This window comes from Tamandua tetradactyla, chromosome 26, assembly GCF_023851605.1.
Source record: "Tamandua tetradactyla isolate mTamTet1 chromosome 26, mTamTet1.pri, whole genome shotgun sequence".
NCBI classification, from domain to species: Eukaryota; Metazoa; Chordata; class Mammalia; order Pilosa; family Myrmecophagidae; genus Tamandua; species Tamandua tetradactyla.
In genome coordinates, this window is record NC_135352.1 from 12230810 (window position 1) to 12257182 (window position 26373).

The 26373-nt window shown below is 32.9% G+C and overlaps 1 protein-coding gene across 9 annotated transcripts in view; it reads right to left on the reverse strand.

Moving 5' to 3' along the window:
* WRN (WRN RecQ like helicase) overlaps positions 1–26373 on the reverse strand; it is a 163303-nt gene that overhangs the window by 33323 nt on the left and 103607 nt on the right. For all 9 annotated transcript variants that reach the window (XM_077144687.1, XM_077144691.1, XM_077144689.1 and 6 more), the window contains 6 exons: positions 22477–22664; positions 17733–17907; positions 13371–13552; positions 9500–9601; positions 9143–9235; positions 3079–3220 (listed from right to left, as the gene is read on the reverse strand). In XM_077144687.1, coding sequence (XP_077000802.1) covers positions 3079–3220; positions 9143–9235; positions 9500–9601; positions 13371–13552; positions 17733–17907; positions 22477–22664 — 882 coding nt within the window. The remainder of the gene's footprint in view (positions 1–3078; positions 3221–9142; positions 9236–9499; positions 9602–13370; positions 13553–17732; positions 17908–22476; positions 22665–26373) is intronic.

Below are 26373 nucleotides of genomic sequence, written 5' to 3' on the forward strand. Positions count from 1 at the left end.
AGAGGAATTTTGTTCCAGGAGGGATCATACCCAGATTCTCACCCACACCTGATTTAGATGATAAGATTTGTGCATTTTTGAGAATTTGTGAATTTAGATGAGATTTTGGACTTAGAGTTGATGCTCAAATGGGTTAAGATTTGGGGGAATGTTAGTATGGGGTATATGTATTCTGAACACGGAAAGGATGTGAACTAAGGACATGAAGGAATGAATGCACACCTACCCGATATAATACCTAACAGATAAAGTTAGAATAAAAAAAGCTAAATATTTACTATCCACAGCACAGGATCCAAAATTTCAGTTTCTGAAAAAAGCAAAATCTTTGCACAGTATCTGATAGAGAAAAAAATAATTTCACTTCTGTTAAATTAAATCCTTTAAAAAAATCTCAATTGCTTTTTGTGGCAATTCTTCCTACTAGAAATGTCACATTCCCTTCTAACCTTCTTCCCTCATTTCATCTCTGAATGCCAAAATCTACTGTATTTCACCAAAATCTACTATATTCTTCCAAGACAGAAATCTCCAGTAATAACTTCACAAGGACTTTGCTAATTTCCCCAGTTATTAACAAATAATCTCTTTTAGGAAATTCAGTAATACTTTATATCTATTCATATGTCCCTTATCTCTGTCTTTGCTACATTATACTTATTTTTTCCCAAGTAATACCTGCCATACTATAGGATAAATTTACATCTAAATCAATTTTGGATTCCCAAAAAACACAGATTAGTGCTTTACACAAAAGAGATGCTCAATAACTAGTGGAATTGTCATAAACTCTAACTTAAAGAAGTTTTAAATCCCTATGTTCTTAAGGTATGAAATATGTTCATAGTTTCTACTACACATTTTAACTAAATTTTTTTTAAAATCTCTCCCAGTTCCTCAAGCCAAAGAAGCTCATGACTATCACTTCAGGACTTGAGAAAAGTCATTTCCTGAGCTGTTATTCTACATGCAAAATAAAACAAATAAAGTGATAATTACTATATTCAGGAATATTATTTCAATCAGATTAAAGAGAGCTTATCTAGAAATTAAATGGACAAGCCTCCTGTTAGATAGTCTGATAATTATGAAGGATGATTAAAGTTACCTGGCAGTCTGGAGTCAAACTATTTTTCACAAATCAGGTTATCTAATTCTGGAGCAATAGAATGTTTTGGTAGCACTTTGATAACGTGAACAGAGAAGAGGTTTCCCTTAATCTTCTCATTATGCAAATTAAAGCTTATGTTTCTGTTTTCCAATCCATAAAATTAAAATCATTGCATATCTTACTATTTATTCACATGAGGGTGTTTAAAGATTTCTGTAAGTATAGCAAAATATTGAGGTCCTGGCATAGGTGGCAAAATTGTTTATTCTATTTAGAAAACTGAAGTAAATAAATAGAGGAGAATCATGTGCTGCTGAAATTATAATTGTTATATAACTTAAATATATCTTTAGATAAATTTCAATAGTTTCCAGTTAAGACCCTTATCATCTTATAGATCAAAATTTTCTACATGGACATACACTTTTCCTATAATTAGTTAAGGTGGAATATTTATTAAATTCTCAAAGGGATTAGAGTTATAATTTTTAAACAATATCCCAGTAGACAGCAAGATCACTGAAATGTGGGGAAAGTGGATAGGAGAGAAACGTGCCTTATTTTCACTGCAGTTAGTGTCTGTGAATTTAAGTGGCCCTCTTTAAAAAGTTTTAAACTTTTATCTAGCAAGGGTGGTATAAAATTTCACAAAGGATAAACTTCTTAATTTAAGGACTCCCAGAAGAGACTGTCAGTATAGGCGGTCTGACTTGGTTTCCAAATAATAGGTGAAATTTGATCCCTCCTGTGACCAGTTCAAGTTAGTCTAGGAGCCCACTTATGGTTATTTGTGATACTGGATATGGCTGGATTATACAAATTAAAACAAGGATAATTTTTATAAATTATGCATTCAACTGGGATCAAAAGATTTTAAGGTAACAGAAACAGAAATTTTTCATAGCTCTCAATTATACTTTAATCTGTCCCTTGCAACTTAAATTCTTTTTGTACAAAAATACAGTATCACTTATGGCAAGTAAAATAACATTGCTTGGCAACACTTCTACTATTTAATTTCTAATAAAATTTGTGATTTAAAAAAATTTTAAACTCCATTCACAAGCTCAAACATCAATGCCTGAAAAGTTAACATAAGTATTTCTATATATTTCTTTTAAAATATTACAGAACACACTGATTTAATATGTACCTTTTTAACCAAAATAAAATCTCAGAAAATAGTATCTATATGAAGCATTTCAGGATTTAACCAATAAATGCTTATCTAAATGATTAAAAACTCTACATAGAAAATGAGATTTTTAATCTCTACATTTTAATATATTTGATAAACATACACATTTGCAAAGTATTCTGCTATCTCCCACTGTTGATCTATTCAACTAATATCAATGTAGACTTTTTAAAAATTTCACACTTAGCTTTGCTTTTCTAAATCAGGAATAAAATCGTATTAACAAAAGAGCTACAGAAAAAACTCACTAAAAGAAAAAATTAGTTGAATTAACTATTCATTGGTAAAGCAAAAAACTTCCTTAGAATTTTAAATAATTCTGATACAAAACCGAATAAAAGAAAGAGAAACATACTGTTACTGAACTTTGACATTAAAAGAAAAGAATGACTGAAATTAAAGTTTTGCTCAAAGAAAACTTTCCAAGGGAAAAAAGATACAGTTTTGTTCCACCTGTCCCTTGACACAATGAAAGTTAACTTTTCTTAATTACTCTGAGAAAGACCAGTCTAGGGATTCACACAACTGTAATGTAATAAACTAATACAGTGCTTCCAGACTGAGGTATATCAGCTTGGGACATGAAAACAGCAGTACATGTGACACACACAGGTTTTATTAAAAAAGTAATGAATGCAGTGCTTAAATGGAACTTGAGTTTCTAATAACACAGAAAGCCAAAGCTACAATCATAATGGAGTCAATCTCTGAAGAAAATTCTAATAGGAATAAAAGAAAAACTGTGAAGGTGATTCAGAGATATACTTACCGATCCTAGGAGAAATAAAATTGGAACCCCAACTCCAAATTTTTCTCCCAAGGCGTCCACAGCAGTTAACAGCTGGAATGCCTGTGGACCAAAGTCTTGTAATACATCATCTGAGTCATCAGTGGAAAAGCAATGACCCAACCTAAATGAGAAATTATATTTAGAAAGCTTAGCCAAGGCATGTAACTTGAGAAATAAAAGGACTCAGGACAAAAGCTAGCCAACTAAACTTTATCTCAGACTTGCCAACCGCTTCAGAAGTTTAAAATTTGCATTTGTAGCTGTCAAACACTTGTGAAGTATCTAAAATATGAAAAATTAACTATAATATAGCATCACAAATAAGTTATATTGATGATTCTCAATCCTAATGCTGAGAAGCCAAGTTTCACCACAGAAAAAGAAAAGGAAGACAATCAAGCAAGCAGATTGCGTGATTACAGCTACAACAGTTTCACTTGATGTATTATATAAATATTGGGTTTCTCTGTTAGATTTGCTATAAACAAAGGTTTATAGCAAAACAAATTTTTTAACATAAAGAAAAATCTGTACAACAAATTGTTATTTTAAACTCTAATGACTGTAAAATATTCCACAAAGATTAAAAATCTTTCATCTAAGCCCTTTTAGAAGTTAAATTTCTAAACAACCCTTCAAGTAGATTTGAAAATATCATTAATAAAATGAGAAGTCTTTAAGTAGGTTGAGAAAAGAACTCCTTAGAGAAAATGAACAAATACAGTTCAACTACATAATTCAATTGTTTCTCCATAATAAATATCTTTATTTATTCATTTAAATAGCAATAAGAATGTATTCAATATTTGAAACAAAATAATGTGTTTGGAAAAAAATATGTTTAACACTAATTCCCCTATTCTAGCTTCTTTTGTAGGATGCTGAACTCATGACTACTCTTTTCTAACAGGAGTATTTATAGCTATCAAATACCCACAAAGTATTACTTCGTCACATCTTAACGGTTTTGATTTATATAATTTTATAATTATCTAAAAAAATTTTTAATTCTATTTGAGCTCTTTACAATTGTTATTTTTAATTTCCAAATGCATGATGATTTTTTTGTCTATACTTTCACTTCTAATTCAATTGCATTCTTGTTAGAAAATGTGATGCTTGATACGAATTTGCTGAAACTTTTTGTGACATGTTTAAATGATCTAGTTTTAGGGGTCAGCAAATATTTTCTGTGAAGGGTTAGATAGTAAAATTTTCATTTTAGTGGGCCATATACTCTCTGTCACAACTACTCAACTCAACTCTGTGAACGTCAGCCATAGATATTACATTTTAAAAGAAGGGCATGGCTGTATTCTAAGAAAATTTCATTTACAAAAACAGGCTGTGGGCAAAATTTGGCCTGCTGGTCATAGAGTATCAAACCTTACTCCAGTACACAGACTTTATAAAGATTCTATGTATTCTTGAGAAATGTAGCCTCCAATTCAGTGCTATCAATGTGCTGCAAATAGGATATAAGTACGCTGAAGTAATGTATTCATCACTTTATATCTTAGGGTTCTGGACAGTTCGCGGAGCTCTAGCATCAGCCTACTGTTCTATACAAATATCTTCTATGTGGGTCATACAATAAAACTGAGACTATGCTCTAATTGCTTGGTACAGGGTTTTACACAACCATGAATCCAATAAATATGGTACTACGTTGACCAAATTTGCTGTAGCTCACAAATTCTTTGATGACTTAACCTACCAATAACTAAAGATTACATCAAACTCTCTCATTTTGATGGTGAATTTGTTGATTTCTTCCACTTGTTCTGTCAATTTGTGTTTTATATAGAGAGAGTGCTTTTTCAAAGATGCATAAACTATCCTAATTGTCTTTTTAATTTTCCTAAAACTTTTTATTTTGAAATAATTTCAATATACAGGACAGGCATAAAAATAACTCTAATACATCTATCCTCAGATATCTAGAACCACAATTTTAACATTTTGCCACATTTGCTATATGATTTTATCTATACATCTATCTATCAATCCATCTATCAATTTTCAGAACATCTGACACTAGGTTGCATACATGCTCCCTGAACCCATAATACTTCTATGTAAAATTCTTAAGAATATTTATATAACCACCTTAAGTATAGTTATCAAGCTCAAGAACTTCAAAATTGATATAAAGCTTTCACTCAATATCCCAAATTTTTTCATATGTTCCCAAAACGTTCTTTCGGTCTTCTCACCTCCACTATTAGGTCCAGTTCAGGATCAAGCATTGCATTTAATTAACACAGTCTCTTTAGTTTTTCCCTTTTTTTTTTTAATTGTAGAAACCAATATAAAACATAAACTTTCCCTTCTCAATCACTTCCAAATATACCATTCATTGAGTGGGATTAGTTCCATTCACAATGTTGTGCTACTCTCACCACCACTCATTACCAAAACTTTCCTAACACCTCAAACAAAAGCCCTGTACTCATAATATATGAGCTTATTCTTCCTCCCACATAACCTGTACTTTACTTTCTGTCTCTGGGTTTGCATACTCTAGCTATTTCATAAAACAGAATCACACAATATCTGTCCCTTTGTCTGACTTGTTTCACTCAATATGATGTCTCCAAAATTCATCCATGTAGTGGCATGTATAAGGACTTTACTCCTTTTCCAGGCCGAGTAATATTCCATTGTATGTATATACCACATTTTGTTTATCCATTCATCTGCTGATGTACCTTTGGGCTGTTTCTGCCTTTTGACTACTGTGAATAACAATGCCATAAACATGGGTATACAAGTATCTGCCTGAATCTCTATGCTTACCTTTTTGAGTAACCACCAAATCATTTCTAACAGCTGTACCATTTTACATTCCCACCAATATACAAGCATTCTTATTTCTCAACATCTTTACCAGCACTTAAAATTTTCTCTTTATTTTCTTAATAGTAGCCCTTCTAATGAATGTTGATAGCATCTCATTGTGGTTTTAATTTACCTTACCCTAATATCTAAGATATTGAGCATCTTTTCATGTGGTTATTGGCCACATATCGTCTTTGGAGAAATGTCTATTTAAGTCTTTTGCCCCTAACTGTTCTTTTTTTGTCTTTTTGTTGTTGAGCTATCCAACATACTTTGGATATTCAACCCTTTCCAGATATATGGTTTCCAATTATTTTCTCCCATTCTCTTGCTTGTTCTTACACTTTCTTGATGATGTCCTTAGATAAACAAAAGTTTCTAATTTAAGTCCAGTTTATCAATCTTGTATTTGTTTCTTGTATAACTGGTGTAAAATCTAAGAATCCACTGCTTAATGTGAGGGCCTGCAGATATTTCCCTAAAGTTTTCTCTAAAAGTTTTATAAATTTAGCCCTTATATTCAGGTTGTTGACCCATTTTGAGTTAATTTTTTGTATATGATGTGAGGTAGGGGTCTACTTTCATTCTTTTGTATACAGATATACAGTTTACCCAGAACCATTTGTCAAAGAGACTGTTTTATTCTCATTGAGAGGGTTTGACTCCCTTGTCAAAAATCAATAGGCCATAAAAGTGTGGGTTTATTTCTGTGCTCTCACAATTCTATCCTATGCCAGTATCACACTGTTGATTACTGTAGTTCTGTAATGAGATTTGAAATTGGTAAGGGTAAATCTTCCAGCTTTGTTCTTTTTCAACATGTTTTTGGCTATTCAGGGTCACTTGCCCTTTCATCTGAATGTGATGATTAGCTTTTCCCTTTTTTTTTTTCACATGGGCAGGCACTGGGATTCGAACCCGGGTCCTGTGGCATGGCAGGTGAGCATAACTTTTCCATTTTTTTGAAGGCTGCTATTAGTATTTTGATTGGGCTTGTGTGGAATCTTAAATTGCTTTGGGTTTAATTGACATCTTAATGATACTGAGTTTTCTAATCCATGAGCTCCTTCTTCTTGATGAAGGAAAACATTTTCATTCCTAATAATGTTTCTTTTATCCTATATTAATACAGCTACTCCACCTAGGTATATAGTTAACCCAACTATGTAGATCTTTGGTTTTTATTTTTAAAATAACATTAAGTTAGTATGTTTATGCATGTTAAAGTTCTATGACTTTTAACACAAACATAGATATTCATATAACTGCAACCATAATCAGAACAGACAAAAAATCCATTACTCCAAGATACTCCCTTGTTCTATTTCCTTGTAACATATCCTTCCCTTTCCTTAACCTTTGCCAACCACATATTCTTTTGTAATAGAAGCATCTAATGCTATAAATTTCCCTCTGTATTGGTTTAGTTGTCTTCCATACACTTTGATATACTGTATTTTCATTTTCATTCAGTTCAAAATATTTTGATTTTCCTTGAGAATTTCTCTTTGACTCATGGACTGTTTAGAACTGTTTTTAATTCACAAGTATTTAGAGATTTTCCTGTTATCTTTCTGCAACTTATTTCTAGCTAGTCTAACTCCATTTTACTAAGAAAAGAAATGTTGTATGAATTCAACTTTTTAAATTGACCCAGAATATGGTCTATTTTGGTGAATGTTTTATATGCATATTAAAAGAACATGTTCTGTTGTCACTGAGTGGAATGCTCTATAAATGTCAATTAGACCCAGGGCAGGCCACGGTAGCTCAGTAGGTAGAGTTTCCACCTGTCCTGCCAGAGAGACCCAGGTTCTATTTCTGGTACCCGGTCATGCAAAAAAAAAATTAAATTAGACCCAGTTAATTGATAGTGCTTCATGCTGGTCTGAAATAATGTATGTACCCCAGAAAAGCTGTGTTTTAATCCTAATCCCATTTTGTAAAGGCAGCGTTTCTTCTAATCCCTATTCAGCACTGTATGCTTGAAACTGTAATTAGATCATCTCCCTGGAGATGTGATTTAATCAAGAGTGGTTGCTGGGCTGGGTTAAGTGGTGGTACATCTCCACCCATTTGGGTGGGTCTTGATTAGTTTCTGGAGTCCTATAAAAGAGGAAACATTTTGGAGAATGAAAGAGATTCAGAGAGAGCAGAGAATGCTGCAGCACCACAAAGCAGAGAGTCCACTAGCAAGCGCTTTGGCAATGAAGAAGGAAAACGTCTGCCAGGGAGCTTCATAAAACAGGAAGCCAGGAGAGAAAGCTAGCAGATGATGCCATGTTTGCCATGTGCCCTTCCAGCTGAGAGAAAGTGTGACTGTTTTTACCATGTGCCTTCTCACTTGAGAGAGAAACCCTGAACTTTACTGGCCTTCTTGACCCAAGGTATCTTTCCCTGGATGCCCTTGATTGGACATTTCTATAGACTTGCTTTAATTGGGACATTTTCTTGGCCTATGAACTGTAAACTAACAACTTATTAAATTCCCCTTTTTAAAAGCCATTCCATTTCTGGTATATTGCATTCCAGCAGCTAGCAAACTAGAACATGCTTTTTCAGGTCTTCTGTCTCCATACCGATTATCTGTCTATAGCTCTATAGAGCTCTGAGAGAAAAGTGTTTAAGTCACCAACCATAACATTTAGTGTATACACATTTAGAAGTGCCAAGTTTTCTTGATGAAATTGCCCTTTTATCATTGTGTAAAGTATTTCTTAATCTCTAGTATTTTTATTTGCTCTGAACTCTATGTGGTCTGATATTTAAAAAGCAGCTCTAGCTTTCTTTTCATTAGTGTCTATATGATAGATGTATTTTTATCCTTCTACTTTTAACCTACCATATTCTTATACATGGAGTAGGTTTCTTGTGGACAGCATAAAGTTGGGTCATGTTTTTAAATCCTTTCTGACAATCTCTTTTATTTGGTGTACTTTAGACCATTCACATTTATTGTTATCTACTGATATGTTTGGATTTAGATTGACCATTTTACTGTTTTATTTAAAACAATATTTATTTTATTTTATTTAAAATAAAATAAAACAATAGTAAGATCATACACTTTGTATTTCAGATAAATAAATTCACTGTTTAAAAAAAATTAGAAAACATTTCATTCAACAAAAATTCAATTAAATGTACCTGAAAGGGAAGATAAACAATGAAGAATTATCCGTCCATAAAAAAGAATTTTTACCTGAACCTGCAGTTATCACAGCATTTTTCAGTTCCCATAATACCTAAGGAGGCCTTTCGTAGTTGTTTGTCTTCAAAATGAGACAAGATGATTCTTAAATGAAAATTAAACAAAAAGACAAAAATGTATATGTTAAATTCATTGCTGAAAATGAGGTGAAATCTTCATTAATTGATTCACCTGGGATCTTGTTATCTGGCTTCACTTTACTTAGGCACAAAGCAAGTTGCCTTAAAAATCCAGGATATATGTAACACTAACACCAAATATGTCTAACTATTTAGCAAAACTTTTTTCATAAAGCAGCAATATCCACAAACCAATGTTATTAACTGCTATAAAACAAGTAATACATACTGTCGCCTACAACGACGGGAATGAAGATATTTTTCCATCTTTGCCATCATTTTTAATTTGTATAATCGAAACTTCTCACTGCGTATCTCACTAAGGAGGTGCCTGTCAATGAAAAATTAGGAATATGCAAAATTGTATTAGTGATTTTGTTACTTAAATTTTATTTTGCATAACTTATATAACCCATACCTGTATCAAGATAATGAATATTTTCATCACTCCAGAAAGTTCCCTTATGTCCCCTTCCAGTCAATGCCCCCAAAAGAAGCTAATATATTTTTTAAGTTTTATGAAAATTACTTTTGAAAGAATTCTACCCATGTCCAAGCATCAATTCTTTCTTTAGCTGTCTTTGAAAAAGTATTATAAACTCTAAAGATTTTCATTCTCATTTATATGCCACATGCTTTCTGATTCCTGGCAAGCCATTTGCTAACATATGAATTTTACTTTTTCCCCTTAAAAACTTATTCTTCATTTTAATTCATTTTTTATGAAAAACTAAAAGAATCTATATAAGGGATACTGAAGAGGATCATGACCCGGATATGAATCTTTATTTTCTATTAGCTTTACAGAAGACTTTTCAGCATCTGAAACCATGTCTTTGCAGACTTTTATTAAGGACTCACTGGGAAACACTGACAGATCCACGCAGAGATACACAATTTTTGAGACACCAGTTAAATATCAGAATTAAGTTCCTTCCTCATTTATAGCTGATATTTTTCTATAATAATTTATTTAATACTGATAAATAATATTGAAGACTTTCTTTTAAGGTCAATGATGCTATAATTGTCAGTAATTTTTAGTTTTCTATGAAGAAAGTCCATGAATATTGGAAATCAGATGACAACAATTTCCCAAAAGGCTTTGCACATCATTCCAAAAATAAATATAATTCTGTACAGAACAGCTTTCATATAATTCAAAAGGAAACAATGAATGACCTAAAATACTTGAGTAACAATACTGATCGTCATCAAAATGAACCTCAGTCACTAATCTTTTGACTATCCAACCTTCTGACTGACAGAAATATCTCTGCACAATTCTGAAGGATGACACAAATGGGAATCATACTTTATCTGGAAAGCTTAAATGCACAGAAGACCTGTACTCCACAACATTCCTGTCAACTGACACCATCAACCACTATGCCTTTCCATGGAATTTTCCAAAAAGTCCCTTCCAATTGCTGACTCTAGTTCCTAGGATAAGCATCTAATATTCTTCCTAGCCCACAGGCTAAAAAAAAAAAAAAATACTCTTTTCCTTTATTGGGGTAATTTTTCTGGTTAAAATAATACAGAATACAGGCATTGTGAAATCTGTTCTACAACTAATTGCTGTGCTGTGCTTTTAAATTTATTGATTTTTTTTTGTATATGTTATTTTTCATGAAAAAGATTAAGAAAGTTGATTGTGATGATAAAAAATTTTCCTTCTAGCCTCCACTGTTCTGGAGCAGCTAGAAGGAAAAATGTGACATGATAATATCATATCCCATGACAAACTCCGGGATTTGTCCTGTAACTACTTCTTGAAGAGTGCTTTGAAAACTATTGCTTTTTCTCTTCATTTCCTGTGTATGCATTATATTATACAATAAAAAAAAAGTTTAAAAAAAATACAGGCTGAGCTGTGTTCCAGTAGACATGTTTCTTGAAAATGATTGTATAATGATATAGCTTTCGCAATGAGACTGTGTGATTGTGAAATCTTGTGTCTGATGCTTCTTTTATCTACCTTATGGACAGATGTGCAAAACAAACAGATTAAAAATAAATAATAGGGGGAACAAATGTTAAAATAAATTTTGTAGACTGAAATGCTACTGATCCATGAAAGGGAGGGGTATGGGGTATGGTATGTATGAATTTTTTTGTTTTCTTCTTATTTCTTTTTCTGAATTGATGCAAATGTTCTAAGAAATGCTCATGATGATGAATATACAATCATGTGATAAAAAAATATATAGGCATTGGCCCATGGTTTGACTTCTGCAATCAGAAATATAAGATATATGTCTATATGATCACTAGACAAATTTCTTCCCTCAGTCATAGAATTCAAGGAAAGGATAGTCTCTAAAATATTTATGAAGTATAGTGAACTTTTCAGTTGAGAATCAGCAACGCCACTGCTGATACAGAATCCGTCCTCAATCCTTCCTCAATTTTTAAAATTGTGATTAAACCTACATTTTATTTCCCTTAGGATCAATACAATGAACAACCTGTCTTTACTAAATGTGTGGAGTATGTATTTCTTGACACTACTATGTGATTACTCATCACTGCTTCTACCTATTAGAGTTTTCTTTTGAGGTCTAGAAAATCAGGAACTGTAACTATGGGTGTACCTGCAAAGCCACAACAGGCTACTAAAGTGTTCAGCACTTTTCAGCATAATGCACAAATAAAATGAGGTGGCTAGAACCAATATGCTTGATATAATCCTAAATTAACATATGCAGAGCTATGTCCTCTCTCAATTCTTTTAAATTAGTTTATAAAAAGTTTGACATAGATGGTGTCAAAAGCAAATGAGAAATGCTCTCTACAAGAATAGGGTAGTCTTACTGTCTCTATGTTAAGAATCAAAAACTACTGACCACTACTAGAAGGAAAAACATAAAATTTAGAGCAAACTATTATTTCCTAATTAATTTCTCTTCTTCTTTTAGATCTCAGCACAATCATTACTTCCTCAAGAAAACCTTACCTGAACCGTTTAATTTGGTAGATCCCACCATGCTGTCATTATATACTTTCACCACTCAATGCAACTTTCTTTCACAACACTTTAACACATTTGGAGTTTTATACATATTTGTTTGATCCTTTTTTAAAACTTTTGGTTACTGAAGTTTTCAAACACAAAAAGAGAACAGCAAAATGAAACCCATATACCAATAGTCACATGATTCTTTCCTTAAGATCTGCCATTCCACCATGCTGCAAGTTCTATGAAGAAGGTGCTGGATATGTTTTTATTCACCATTGCACCCCAATACATACATACTGCTTGGAGCATAATGGACTCAGAAAAACATTGTTAAAATGAACTCAAACAAAAATTAACATTTCAACAAAATGAGTTACTATGTCCATTCAAGAGCTTAATTTATTCAGTGACTTAGATGTGTATTTTGCAAATACCTTATCTTGGCCAACCCATCAGTTTCCACATTAAGTTTTTTTTCCCCTGTAAATAAGGGGAATCAGTGGTAAACTCTGTCCCCCAAATTTTGCAACATGAAGTTTTTCTTTCCAACATAAATCCCACAGAATGTAAATACCAAAAGAACACTTGTTTAATATTGAAGGAGAATGGTTTTTCCATATTTAAATACAGAATATATATTTTTTTCATAATCAGTCCATTAGTACAATGCAACATGATTATTTCTAATCAAGGAACCAAATGCTGAAGACCAACAGCTAAATAAGGATTGGTAGAAATGTTCTGGAATAATAACCATTGTAACCTGGGAAACAGAACCAACAAAATCAAAGGTATCTGAACAGTAATGACTATGGCAGAAGACATCACAGATTGAGAAGATATGAGGAGTAATTAAACAGACTGTTAATACACAATGCTAGGAAGGAATTCCATAGGCTCAATTTACATGCCCAAGTTGAATCCTGATTTAGTTAATTCCTCACACTAAATAGGGTATGGCTGAGAACAAACAAGTCAGCTCCCCTGTGTGGCAATACAGTTATCACAAATGTTTCTCTTAGATGTCCTTTGTTTTATTTTGGTTTTAAATGCACTTTTACAATTTAATTTAAATTTGGATGTTCCCTCAAATAAGAAGAAAGAAGATCTGCAAGGGTGAAAGCAATAATATTTTTACCTATTTAAGTTAATATCTGCTGGAGCCCAGAGTACATGACAAGAACTTTGAAGCCCATCACGGCCAGCTCTTCCAATCTCCTGGTAATATGATTCCATTTCCTTGGGAGCACCATAATGAATGACTTTGCGAATGTCAGATTTATTAATGCCCATTCCAAAAGCTACAGTAGCTATGACACACTGAGAAAAAATAACAACATAGCTTGACAAAGATATTCAGAAGAAATAAAACTTTACATTTATACCCTTTGATAAGAATACTTTAATCGTAAATGAAAGTCCCTGGCATAAAAGTGAACTTGATAATTTCAACCAATCACTTACAGAGTAAAAGGTTATCTGACCAATATATATATATTAAGAATTGATGAGCATAAAATGGGATTTCTGCTCACTCCATATAAAAAGTAATAAAGTGGTTTCTCTAAACATCTATGCATACCAGGCACAAAAGAAGCCCTTAAAAATACTTATTAACTTAAATGAAACTTTGTATTATTATGAAGTTTAAATGTCCTGATATGATTGTACAACATTTTCTAGCATTATTCTAAGGAAGTTTCTCACTAAATAAATATGGTAGAATGAGATATGAATTTATCTCTTCCACTTTAAGAGGTTAAAACCATATGGTATATATCTCAATAAAACCCCCTTAAAAAAACTGATAAAATATCTAATATTCATGAAGATACTGACATGAATTTAACACATTTGGGGAAAATTTAAGGAAGTATTAGTGATAAATACAGAGAAAATTTTAAGCAACTTTTTAAAGTATTAACTATAGAGAATACAAAAAGATGTACAAGAAAAGTTATCCTACATAGTTCAGATATTTTTTTTAATTTAGTCATAATTATATAAACTCTGTATACTGATCTAACCTATATATATATATAGGTTATATATATACATGCATTCTAAACTTCCTTTCTCTCAATATAAATGTGTAGAGTGATGGGGAGGGCAGGAAAGGTGAAAGAGTTGACTCTTCTTCCATTGTGAGAAGTCAATGTATAATGCCTGTGCCGGTTTGAATCTGAGGTGTACCCAAGAAAAGCCACGTCCTTTAATCCTCATTCAATATTGCTTGGTGTGAGCATTATGTTTATCTATGGAGATGTGACCACCCAAAATGCGGGTGGTAACTTTAGATTAGATGTTTTCCATGGAGATGTGTCTCCACCCATTCAAGGTAGGGTTTGCTTACTGGAGCCCTTTAAAAGGGAACCATTTTGGAAAGAGCTACAGAGCCCACACAGCCAGAGACCTTTGGAGATGTAGAAGGAAAAAAACATTCCCACATGAAAAACATTCATGAAACAAGAAGCCTGGAAAAAAAGCTAGCAGATATCACAATGTTTACCATGTGCCTTCCCAGCTGAAAAAGAAACCCTGAACATCATCAGCCGTCTTGAACCAAGGTATCTTTCCCTAGAAACCTTAGATGGGAAATTTCTTTAGCCTTGCTTTAATTTGGACATTTTCATGGCCTTAGAACTGTAAACTTGCAACTTAATAAATTCCTCTTTTTAAAAGCCATTGTTTCTGGCATATTGTATTCCAGCAGCTCGCAAACTAGAACAATGCCTAAAACTGATAAATAGTCAAATAAAAATAAAAATCAGGCAGTAGTAGTATAAGCAAATTATTGCAAGCCATAGCAATATACACAAAAAGAATGAGATGAAAGAGTTAGTAGTAAGGAATAGACATGGAGAAGAAGTGAAGGGCTGATGCTTTTATTGAAAGCATTGTAGAGCTATTTATTTCTTTCAATTATATACATATATATCTGATAAAATGAAAGTATCATTAAAAACAGATATGTTGTAAGATCAACCAAGAGTAAAGAGAGAAAGAAAGAAAATAGAAAATGCTAAAGAAATAAAAGAAAGCTTGAGAAAAATAAATGCAGGATGGGTATACTCTTAAGAAAAAGCTGAGCGAATAAGACTAGCCAATTATGCTATATTTAAGAATGAATAAGACATAAAACAATAACTTCAATTTTGATCATATGATACTGTTTTTAGATAAGATCAGCCTATTCTACAGACATGATTCTGAAAATATTCTTATAAACTCTCAGTTGTAAATAATGGTCTTTTATCAATTAATTTATTTACAATTCCATTCCAGAAGTAAAGGAATTTAAGTCATCTTGAAAAGGCAAATAAAATATAAAAGGACATAAAAATTAAATTAGGGTTAAAAGTAAGAATAAATGAGTTTGCTGGTATCTGAAAAAGTTAAACATAGAATTACCATATGGCCCAGCAATCTGAGTACTGGGTATGACCCAAAAGAACTGAAGACAGGTGCTCAAACAAAAACCTGCACATGAATGTTCATAGAAGCACTATTCACAATAGCTAAAAGTAGAAAACAACCCAGCTGTCCATTAACTGATGAATGGATAAAAAAAAGTGTTATATATACACAATGGAATATTGTTCAGTCATAAAAACAAATGAAGTACTAACAATGCTACAACATGTATGGCCCTTGAAAACACGCTATGTGAAAAAAGCCAGACAAAAAAGGTCACACTGTATGAGTCCAATTATATGAAATATTTAGAACAGGCAAATTCTTAGAGACAGAAAGCAGAATTAGTAGTTGCCAGGTCCGAGGACAGCAGGAATGGGGAGAGACTCTGAATGAGAATGCCGTTTCCTTTTGGGGCCTGTTTATTTTGTAAATAGACAGAGGCAATGGTTGTACAACATAATGAATATATTAAGTGCCGCTGAATTGTTCACTTTTAAAATGGTTAATTTTAAGTTATGTGCATTTTACCTTTTAAAATTTTTCAAAAAAAGTGAGAATGGTCATAGACTAAAAATGCAAATCTATATCCAAATGTTGTTGATATTGGTTATGAATAATAGTAAGAAATTTACTTCTAAAATTATAAAATAGAAAATACTAAGATTCCAAGCATCTCTCAAACCAAGACATTAAGAGCTAAGGAAGCTAACTACCCTTTTAGGTTCACACTAAGTATAAATCAACTGTAAAAAGGCAGGAGAGTAAACATTGAGAATTCTGTACATTTACGCATTCAGTAGGTATTCAATATTCAATGGCAAGTAATCAATTTCAAGAGCATCAAATTTCTCAACACAGATGGTGAAATGTATTTCATTAAGATGATGGAAACCTACAATGTTTGCATTTGGGACCCTTCAAAGCAAATATGCAGCTTTCAAATTATTTATAACTGCAAAACCAGAATACACTGGGCCAGTTTCCAGATAAACAGAATACCTGATGTCAGCCTAGGATGACATAATCAATTTAATTTATTAATTTTCATAGCATGAATGAAAATGTGTGACATCCTGCCATAGAAAGGAAAAATACAGTAGTAGATACATAATACTCTTTTAGAAATTAGGTATAATCAGTGGTCACTGTGAGATCCATAAAGCCATACAAGAAAGCACTAAAATTTTAAATGATTTTGTGTACTTGCAGGAAAAGAAGGCACATCAATAAAGGCTCTCACCACATTATATGGATAAAGTTTGTACTCTCTCATGTCTTCAGAGAATACTTCAATCTAAAGGGATAATTACGAATATATAAAGATGAAAGGAATCATTGTCAATAAGTTTGGACATCATTTGTCAATATTCAATAGCAGCAGCTAGAATTAAATTTTATCTGATAATTTTCATACTACTGAGTTAATAGAATAAAAATATAAGCATCCAAGAGTTTGGATTAAATCTCTAATCTAGGCTGTTCTTATTTATAGCTGTTCCTATCTTTAGATGGAAGGAGAAGCAAGAGAGTAGATGCTTTCAGGCAGGTATACATTACAGTATGACTATGTGTAGTGAATTTTGAGTCATGCTTAAGAGATCAGTTGTTAAGCAATATTTGCTTGAGTGATAAGCAATTATATATGATTGCATGGACTGAACAGACAGTCAATCTGTTTGTTCTGACCTAGTCAATCAGAAAATGCCAGGGATGAAGTGCATGTCTAACATGAGAGGAGGGCTATTCCACTGAGTAATCTATGAAAGAGTATTGATATGGTAATGACATCATGAAGCTCTTGATTTAAAACTATTCATTGGGCTTTAATTTCAATCTCTTTAATTTCAGGGCTAGCATTCCCTAAGCACTACACACAGGCTACTATTAAGACTAGCTTTTAATTTTTGGTTCACACACCTATCTCCCACATCACACTGAGATTTCCTTCCATGATCAGAAGCACTACCTTAAGTCCCAATACATAGAAGGCATTCAATAAATATTTGGTAAATAAATATTTGAGAAATATCTCTCAAATAAATATCCACTATGAAGCAGAGAGAATGATGGTCAGTTCTCACACCTGAATTTCATCTCTCATGAACCGGTGATGAATCTCTCTCCTTGATTTAATACTCATGCCTGCATGGTATGTTCCACAGACTAACTTCAGTTTCTGAAGCTCAGCTGTAACCTGTTCTGTCATCTTTCTGGAAGGACAATAGATGATAGTTGGACCTTCAAATCCCCAGGCAGAACTAAAGAAAAAGAAGAACAAATGAACAAACATATATTAAAGGGTTCAGACCAGTGTGTGTTTTATCTTATTTAATTTTTCCTTTCTACTTTTTAAGTAGAAGACATAAGTAGAAATCATGGCAGAAAAACAATGACATATCCAACTGCATATAAATCTAAAGCTTTATAGAAAATCAATACAGAAATAAATCATTTTAACCCCAAAATTCAGCTTTAATTAAAGTTAAAGCCAGAAACAAGTTCTCTGTTTGCTATAGCAGTAACCTTGATAAAAATGTATAAGCTATCTTTGGGGAATGCAAAGAACTAGATTAATAATTAGTCTGTAGTTCTAATTAAGAGAGTTACATGATTATTTACATAGATGTTTGGGAAAAAATTTTGTATATTATTCTTATTCTCTCTTGTGATTATAAAGTTCAGTTTTGAGGTCTGTTTACTAAAAAAAGTCACAGTTTTCTTATGATATTCAAAGGCTGATTTTATACTTAGAAGTATTTACTATTAATCATGACACTACAAATGTTATACAAAACGACATCTGTTAGGTCTATTGTAGAAACCTGTGCTGTTTTATTTAAAAGTATAAATGATAATTTTCACATTCATCTAATTCCTTAATATACTTATTTACATAAATACGTTCCTTTATACTTAATACAAAAATGCTATACTGACTATTTTAAATGTGGGAAACATTTTGTTTAACTTTAAATGATTAGGACCTATACAGAGCATTCTGAGTTCCCATGGATCCCTGTTACCATAGCCCTTGGAAGATTTAAAATGAGAATAAAATCTGAGGGAAAAAGGAATGTTACCTAATTCATTTTATGAACTAAAATCATTCTAACACCAAAACCAGATAAAGGCACTATAAGAAAGGAAAGCTACAGACCAATCTTTCTTATGAACATATATGAAAATTCTCAACAAAATACTAGCAGCTCGAATCCAATGACACATTAAAAGAATTATACACCATAACCAAGTGGGGTTTATACCAGGAATGCAAGGCAAACTACTCAATGAGAGAAAATATCTGGAAACCAGATATCCGATAAGGGTTTAATATCCAGTATATATATATATATGAAGAAATTCTGCAACTCAGCAATAAAAAGACTGACAACCCAATTTAAAAAGGGGCAAAAGACTTGAACGGTCATTTTTCCAAACAGAAAATACAAACAGCTAAAAAGCACATAAAAAGATGCTCAACAAATGTGACCCCCACCATACAGCATACCAAAAAAAAACAAAAAAGATGCTTAAAATCACTAGCTATTAGGGAAATGCAAATCAAAACTAGAATGAAATACCATTTTATACCTACTTTTATAAAGGCCATTACCTAAAACACACACACACACACACACACACACAGAAAACTACAATGCTGGAGAGGATATGGAGAAACAGGAATACTCATTCACTGCTAGTGGGAATGTAGAATGGTACAGTCACGTTGGAATGCAGTTTCACAGTTCCTCAGGAAGCTAAGTATAGAACTGCCCTATGATCTGGCAATGCCATTACTAGGTATATGCCCAGAAGAACTGAAAGCAGAGATACAGACACTTGCACACCAATATTCATAGCAGTGTTATTCAAGATTGCCACATGAAGGAAACAGTCCAATGTATTGTGGATAAACAAACTGTTTGATATACATATGATGGAATGTTATGCAGCTATAAGAAGGAATGAATTCCTGATGCATGCAACAGCATGGATGAACATAATGATGTTGAGTGAAATAAGCCAGACACAAAAGGACAAATATTATACAGTCTCACTAATATGAACTAAGTATAATAAGGAAATTCAGAAATTTGAATCTAGAATTTAGGTTATCAGGATATAGAATAAGGGTAGAGATTGCAGAGCTGTGATGGTTAGGTTCATGTGTCATCTCGGCCCAGTTGTCTGGTCAAGCAAACACTAGCCTATCTGTTCCTGTGAGGACATTTCGTGGACTTAAATCATGAGCAAGTTGGTTGCCTCCATGTCTGATTACATCTGCAGTCAGCTAAGTGGAGTGTCTTCTGCAGTGAGTGGTACTTAATCTAATCATCCAAAGGCTTTTAAAGAGAATTCAGAAGAGAGAATCTCTCTGCTTCAGCCAGCCAGCCTCTCCTAGGGAGTTTGTTGAGGACCTTCTTTGAAGCTGCCAGCTCAAAGTCTGCCCTACAGATTTTGGGCTCTTGTAGCCCAAAGATACTTTTATAAATCTCATATTCACAGATATCTCCTATTGGTTCTGTTTCTCTAGAGAAACCGAGTAATACCCAGGAGCTGATGTTTAATTTGTACACAATTTCAAATTAGGTTGATTATAAACTTTTAGAAACAGATGAGGTGCAGGCAGCACACTCTTGTGAATATAATTAACAGTCCTGAATTGTATGTGAATGCGGCTGAGAGGGGAAGTTTAGGGAAATATATATCACTAGAGGGAAAGCTAGAGGATAAAACATGGGACTGTATATCATAGTGAACTCTGTTGCATACTATGACTGTGGTTAATAGTAAAAATACAAGAATGTTTCTTCATGAACTATAACAAATGTATGTCACTATTACAAAGTGTTAATAAAAGAGTGGTATAAGGGAAAAAATACACCTAATGCAAACTATATTCTATAGTTAACAGTAATGTTTTAATATTCTTTCACCAACTGTAACAAGGATACCTCACCAATGCTAAGTTCAACAATAGGAAGGGTGTAAGGGGATGGGGTTTTTCTTTCTGGAGTAATGACAATGCTCTAAAATTGAATGTGGTAATGAATGCACAATTCTGTGATTACACAGCAAGCCACTAATTGTACCCTTTGGAATAACTGTATGGAGTGTGATATATTGCAATAAATTTGTTTTTAAAAAAAGCTAGTTTATAATAAATACTGCTTTTAAAAAGATCAAAAGTCTAAGTAAACTGAAGCACTGACTCCATTTTGAAAACCATTTACTCTATATGAACTTTGTGCTTTAAAAGACAAAAACATTATATGTTGCTGCAAATTTGGAAGAGCCAAAAAAAAAAAAAAACCCAAGAAAGAAAAAGGTGAACATAGTTTCAAAAAAGAGAGGCTGATAATTCAGGGGAAAGTGTTACAGAGACTGAGAATAATATAGACTGAAAAAGTTCAAAGATTAGGAGAGCAGGTCATGATATGATAGTGGAGACAAATAAATCATTCTCAAGAGAAAATTTTCTCTTTTTAGGATGGAAGGGAAGTAAAGCACAACAAATACTATAGAAAGACCATCAAACCGGGCAGAATACTCATAATACAGCTATTGCATCCTATGACTCTGCATACAGGACAATTAAGCCTGTGGCACATCTGTCATTTAAGTCCTCCTTAAGGTTCTTAAGGAAGACTATAGAATTTCCTCAACCTAGGGTCTTCTCTTCTTATTATCCTTTTCTGTAAGAGAAAACTACTAGCAATGGTCTTTAAACTCAATTTACCTGGATTTGTTTTGTGCTCATACTGGTAGGAGAAACATTATTTCAATGCATTCAGACATTAAAACAAATTTCACAACAAATGAAAAGCACAAGCTTTTCACTGAGCAAGGGAAGTTTCTTAGCATACATATAAAAAGCCTATAAACAAAACAAATAGAAAAAAGTAGTAGTGACAAGTTTGTACTTCAGTGAAATAAAAATGCATTGCTTGCTGAACGGTTACAAGGATTAAACAAGCTCAATTACAAAAAGTGCCTAGGAGAGTCCTTGGCAAATGACACAGGCTCAAAAACTTTATTATTAATAAAATGACTTTTCAAAAATTCCCTAATACTCATTAGCCATGTAATTAATGAACTAAGTAGAAATAACATTTTTTTATTATTGTTTCAATTACTAAAAGTGTATGACATGTTCAAGCAAAAGCACAGAATATAAAAATATCAGGAGGATTAGTTTCTGCTCTCAAAAAAATGGACTCCTTCCACAGACAGTGAACTGATCATGTAACATCTCACTTGACTTGCACCAAAGCTGGGGAGAATTTGAAGTATGCTAAATATACAATAGAAGGAAATAGCAAAAAGTTAAACTAAAATAAAATAACATTTTTTTTTTAAAGAACCAAAATTCATCAACCATTAAATCCTCATTGCATTAGTTAGGGTTCTCTAGAGAAACAGAATCAACAGGAAACACTTGCAAATATAAAATTTATATAAGTGTCTCATGTGACTGCAGGAACGCAGAGTCCAAAATCCACAGGGCAGGCTGCGAAGCGGTCGACTCCGATGGATGGCCTGGATGTACTCCACAGGAGAGGCTCACCAGCCAAAGCAGGAATGGAACCTGTCTCCTGAGTCCTCCTTAAAAGGCTTCCCATGATTAGATTTAGCATCACTAATTGTAGAAGACACTCCCCTTTGGCTGATTACAAATGGAATCAGCTGTGGATGCAGCTGACGTGATCATGACCTAATCCTATGAAATGTCCTCATTGCAACAAACAGGCCAGCGCTTGCCCAATCAGATAAACAGGTACCACAATTTGGCCAAGTTGACACGTGTCCCTAACCATGACACTCACCTTGTAGTTTTAACAAGAAAGTGCTTCAGATCCTGAAGAATACTTCCTGTTTTTCGTCCAACTTCTAAGTACAAGTTTGGTCGATCAAAGCCAGTACATGTAATTTGAGGATTCTTCAGTTTTAAGCAACGCACAATGTCTTCTCGGATTGAAGAACTTGCAGTAGCAGTGACTGCAACAATTGGAACCTAAACAAAGCAAATTGATTTCCTAAAAGGAGAGCTCATTAATCCCCAACATTTCTACTACATTCTTGAGAGGAGCTAGTAAAACAACTTCAGGATGTACAGTGTAAAAAATGCAACTTAAAATTACTCGTCTGTAAGGAGGAAAAAAGATACTCCTATTAGTTCTTCAGCCTTCTAATATTTACTTTCTGAAAATTGTAATTCATTTAAATAAAACTAAATCCATAAGGGTTTCCAAATGCAATCTACCTTGTCTTATTGAATTAAGCCACCTAGTTCTCCAGTCATTATTTATAACATTTATTACATTTGTAATAGTGCTTATATGAGTGGAGGGAGGGGTGTGCAATATTTTTGATCAATCTATAATTCATTAACTATAAATGTTTTAATTCACTGAAAATCTATCTATACAAAGCAATGAATTCTTTTCTTCCCCTCCTATATTAAATATATTTGTTTAAGGTTTCTTAGTTTTAGGAGTAAAGTTTCCCCTTGACCTGGAAATTTTTCTCCAACTCTATTAAGTTAATCATGGCATAATATATATGTACAATGAATAGATCAAATGGAACATGCATAATTAATCGATTCCTTGAGCAACCGAGTCATGTTCTATTTTGGTGTAAGAGAAGATTTTTGACTGAATTAGCAACCAAAGTAGAGAGCAGAGTGGATTACATGAAAAACATGAATATGTAATCCTTCAGGAATTTTACAGTAGGACAAAAAAATTCCTCCCATAAAACCAAATTTAATATTTTTTCCCTTGATCATCAGGAGTTAAAATCAGCAATGCTATTACTTCATAACCAGAAAAAATGGAGTCTTAGAATCATTCCTAAATCAACAGCTATTCTATTTCCTAAAACAAAACTTTCTTAAAAATACTTTTTGACACGTTAGAGATACAGCTGAACAATATCATAACTCTTCAGATACACTGCATCAATCTAATTAATTAACTTAGGCAAGTATCTTATATATGTGTGTGTGTGTTTGAAAATTTGTGTTCAATGCTCCAATTTGCAAAAAAAGCAAGTACAGAGTTTAATTCAAAATTAAAACAAATTACAATTTATGAAAAATTAACTACTTTTACACTCAATACTGCTTTACTGAATTCAAATATTTCTCAAAACTCAAGTGAAAAATAATCAAGTGTGAGAGTGATTTCCAAAAACAATTTTTTTAAGTCAAAACCAATGTGATCAGGTTAATGGCATCACTTTTGTATCCTATATACTTAAATTCCAAAAAAATCATAATTAATATGTAACCCCAACAAAATGTCACTGGATATTTGACTTGCAATGACCATATTCTCTGAATTTACAGAGTGCTTGCCTAACAAATTATAGATGAACTGGCCAATTTATAAAGGATTTAGTTGCTCTAATCAGGCCAAAATATAGATATATCTGTGTTATTATACATAGAGTAGCAAACATAAAGCTGAGAATAAGGATACCACAAAATTGAGTTTTAAATACACAGTTTCACTCAGCAATACAACTTTTTCATCAATTAAATTACTTTAATCAAATACTATATAAAGGCACTAATAAAATACCTATTTAACAAGATATAAAGGTACAAACACAATTTTAAATTAAATATTAAATTTAAAAACAACAATTTTCACTTCAGAAATGAATAAAAGTCTTTTCTCTTAGAAGCTTGTGGTGTATTATCACATTTCAAATTTACAATTAGGGTGAAGCTTAAAAACTATACAAAGGCAGGTTATAAGAAGGATGACCACTAATTCTGGCTTGTCTGGATTAACATTTGCTGCCACATCATAATTGTTAATGACTTGCATCTTTTAATTTTCAAAAGCAAACTGGTTTAGATGATAAATTACAGTGTTACCCTAGCTTATCAATTTCCTAACTCATGAAGTTATTCTTTAAGTTGGCAAGGCTTAATGTCTGTGATAAGATGTATCAAATTTCGCTAAAAGAAACAACAAAATATAATTTAAGCCATGACTTTATAATTTAGGAAGGACTTAGTGATCCATTTCAATGACATAGAACCAACAAGCTCAGAGAAATATAACTATTCCCTCTAATTCTAAATTTGTGTCATGTTGCTAATTCTAACTCTGTACTCTATATCATCATGTTTCATTCAATCATTCCAAATAGTTATTGAGAGTCTACTATTGCTGAGATTTGTGATAGATGGGTGGGAAAAAGTAATGAAAAAGATCAATGTGTCTCATGAATGTCACATTTCTTCTTGTTTGAATTTTACAGAATTTTAAGACCAATGTGGAGCTTTCAGCATGGCTACTCTTTCTCTGGGACTCACTTTGCCTGATTCCCTCCAAATGGGGAGGAACTGGTGCCAAACAGTTCAGCGATTTCTTTGCTATTTTTGAAATAATATGGAGTAAACATTTCAAGTTTTCACCAGCTGTCAAAGCATAATTGAACTTGGAAGGGGAAAGAAGGCAATGAGAGCAGTGAGGAAAGCGATAATATTACAACCGCCAGGTGGCATTTTTCACCATTTATAAAGAGGCTGCATGAAAACACCAAGGGGAAAAAAGCATTTCTCAGCCACTGCTGGACAAGTATCCTGCCCCAGAGGCTCAACAGAAGGAATGTGCTATATTTAGTCACCCCAAGCAATGAAAAAGATCCAATGAAGTCCAAAGCCAGGTATAATAAAAGATTTAATTCAAAGCTGGAAACTGTTTAAGAACTGCATAAAATATTTAAAATTCCTTTAACACAATCCTTCTAAAATTAAAGACCTAAGGAAAGATTACCAAAAAGATCTTCCCAGTCTCTACAAGCTTACTTTAAACCATCCTAAATTAATGGACATCAGCCCTGAAATTACACTGTTCCTAGTGACTTCTACCATTGAAATGCTTTCTTTCTCTATTATCTGTAGCATTAACCCTATTAATCTTTCTATATTATTTCTACTAATCCATACATCATATATATTATTCAATACTACTACTAAAACATTTATAGGTATAAACGTGAACTTCTTTATTAGACTACAAGATCCTTGATGGCAGAAACTATGTTTTTTTGTTTGTTTTGTATGGGCAGGGACCGGGAATCGAACCCAGGTCTCCGGCATGGCAGGCAGGAACTTTGCCTGCTGAGCCACCGTGGCCTGCCCAAAAACTGTTTTACACTTCTTTCATATAATTTGCTTTAGAAACTAGCACAGCATCCTACTATGTAGTTATTACCCAGCTCTACCATTCAGGATTGATATGAAAAAATTATTTCTCTGATTCTGAGCTTTCTCATCAGAATTCGTTCATTCACCCAATTATTTATAGAGCACCTACTATGTGTCAGGCAGCTCTGAGTTTCATAAAACAAACAATCGAAAGTCCTTCTCTGCAAGAATATTCTAGGGGAGGCTCATTGATAAGAGACTATAATACAGTAAGTTAGACAATGAGAAGTATTATTACTTTTTTAGAAATACAGAGAAGTACAGGGAATATGTTGGGGATGGGGTGGGAGTTCATTTGAAATTCTGACTACGGTAACCCAGGAAACACGAATGAAAAAGCACTATTTGGATAAAGACTTTAGAGAAGGAGAGCATACCATGTAAATTACCCAGAAAAAAAAATATTTAGACAGGGAATAGCAAGAGCAAAGCCCAAATGCTGGAGCATGCCCAGCATGTATGAAGGACATCAAGAACAACAGTTGTAGATGGA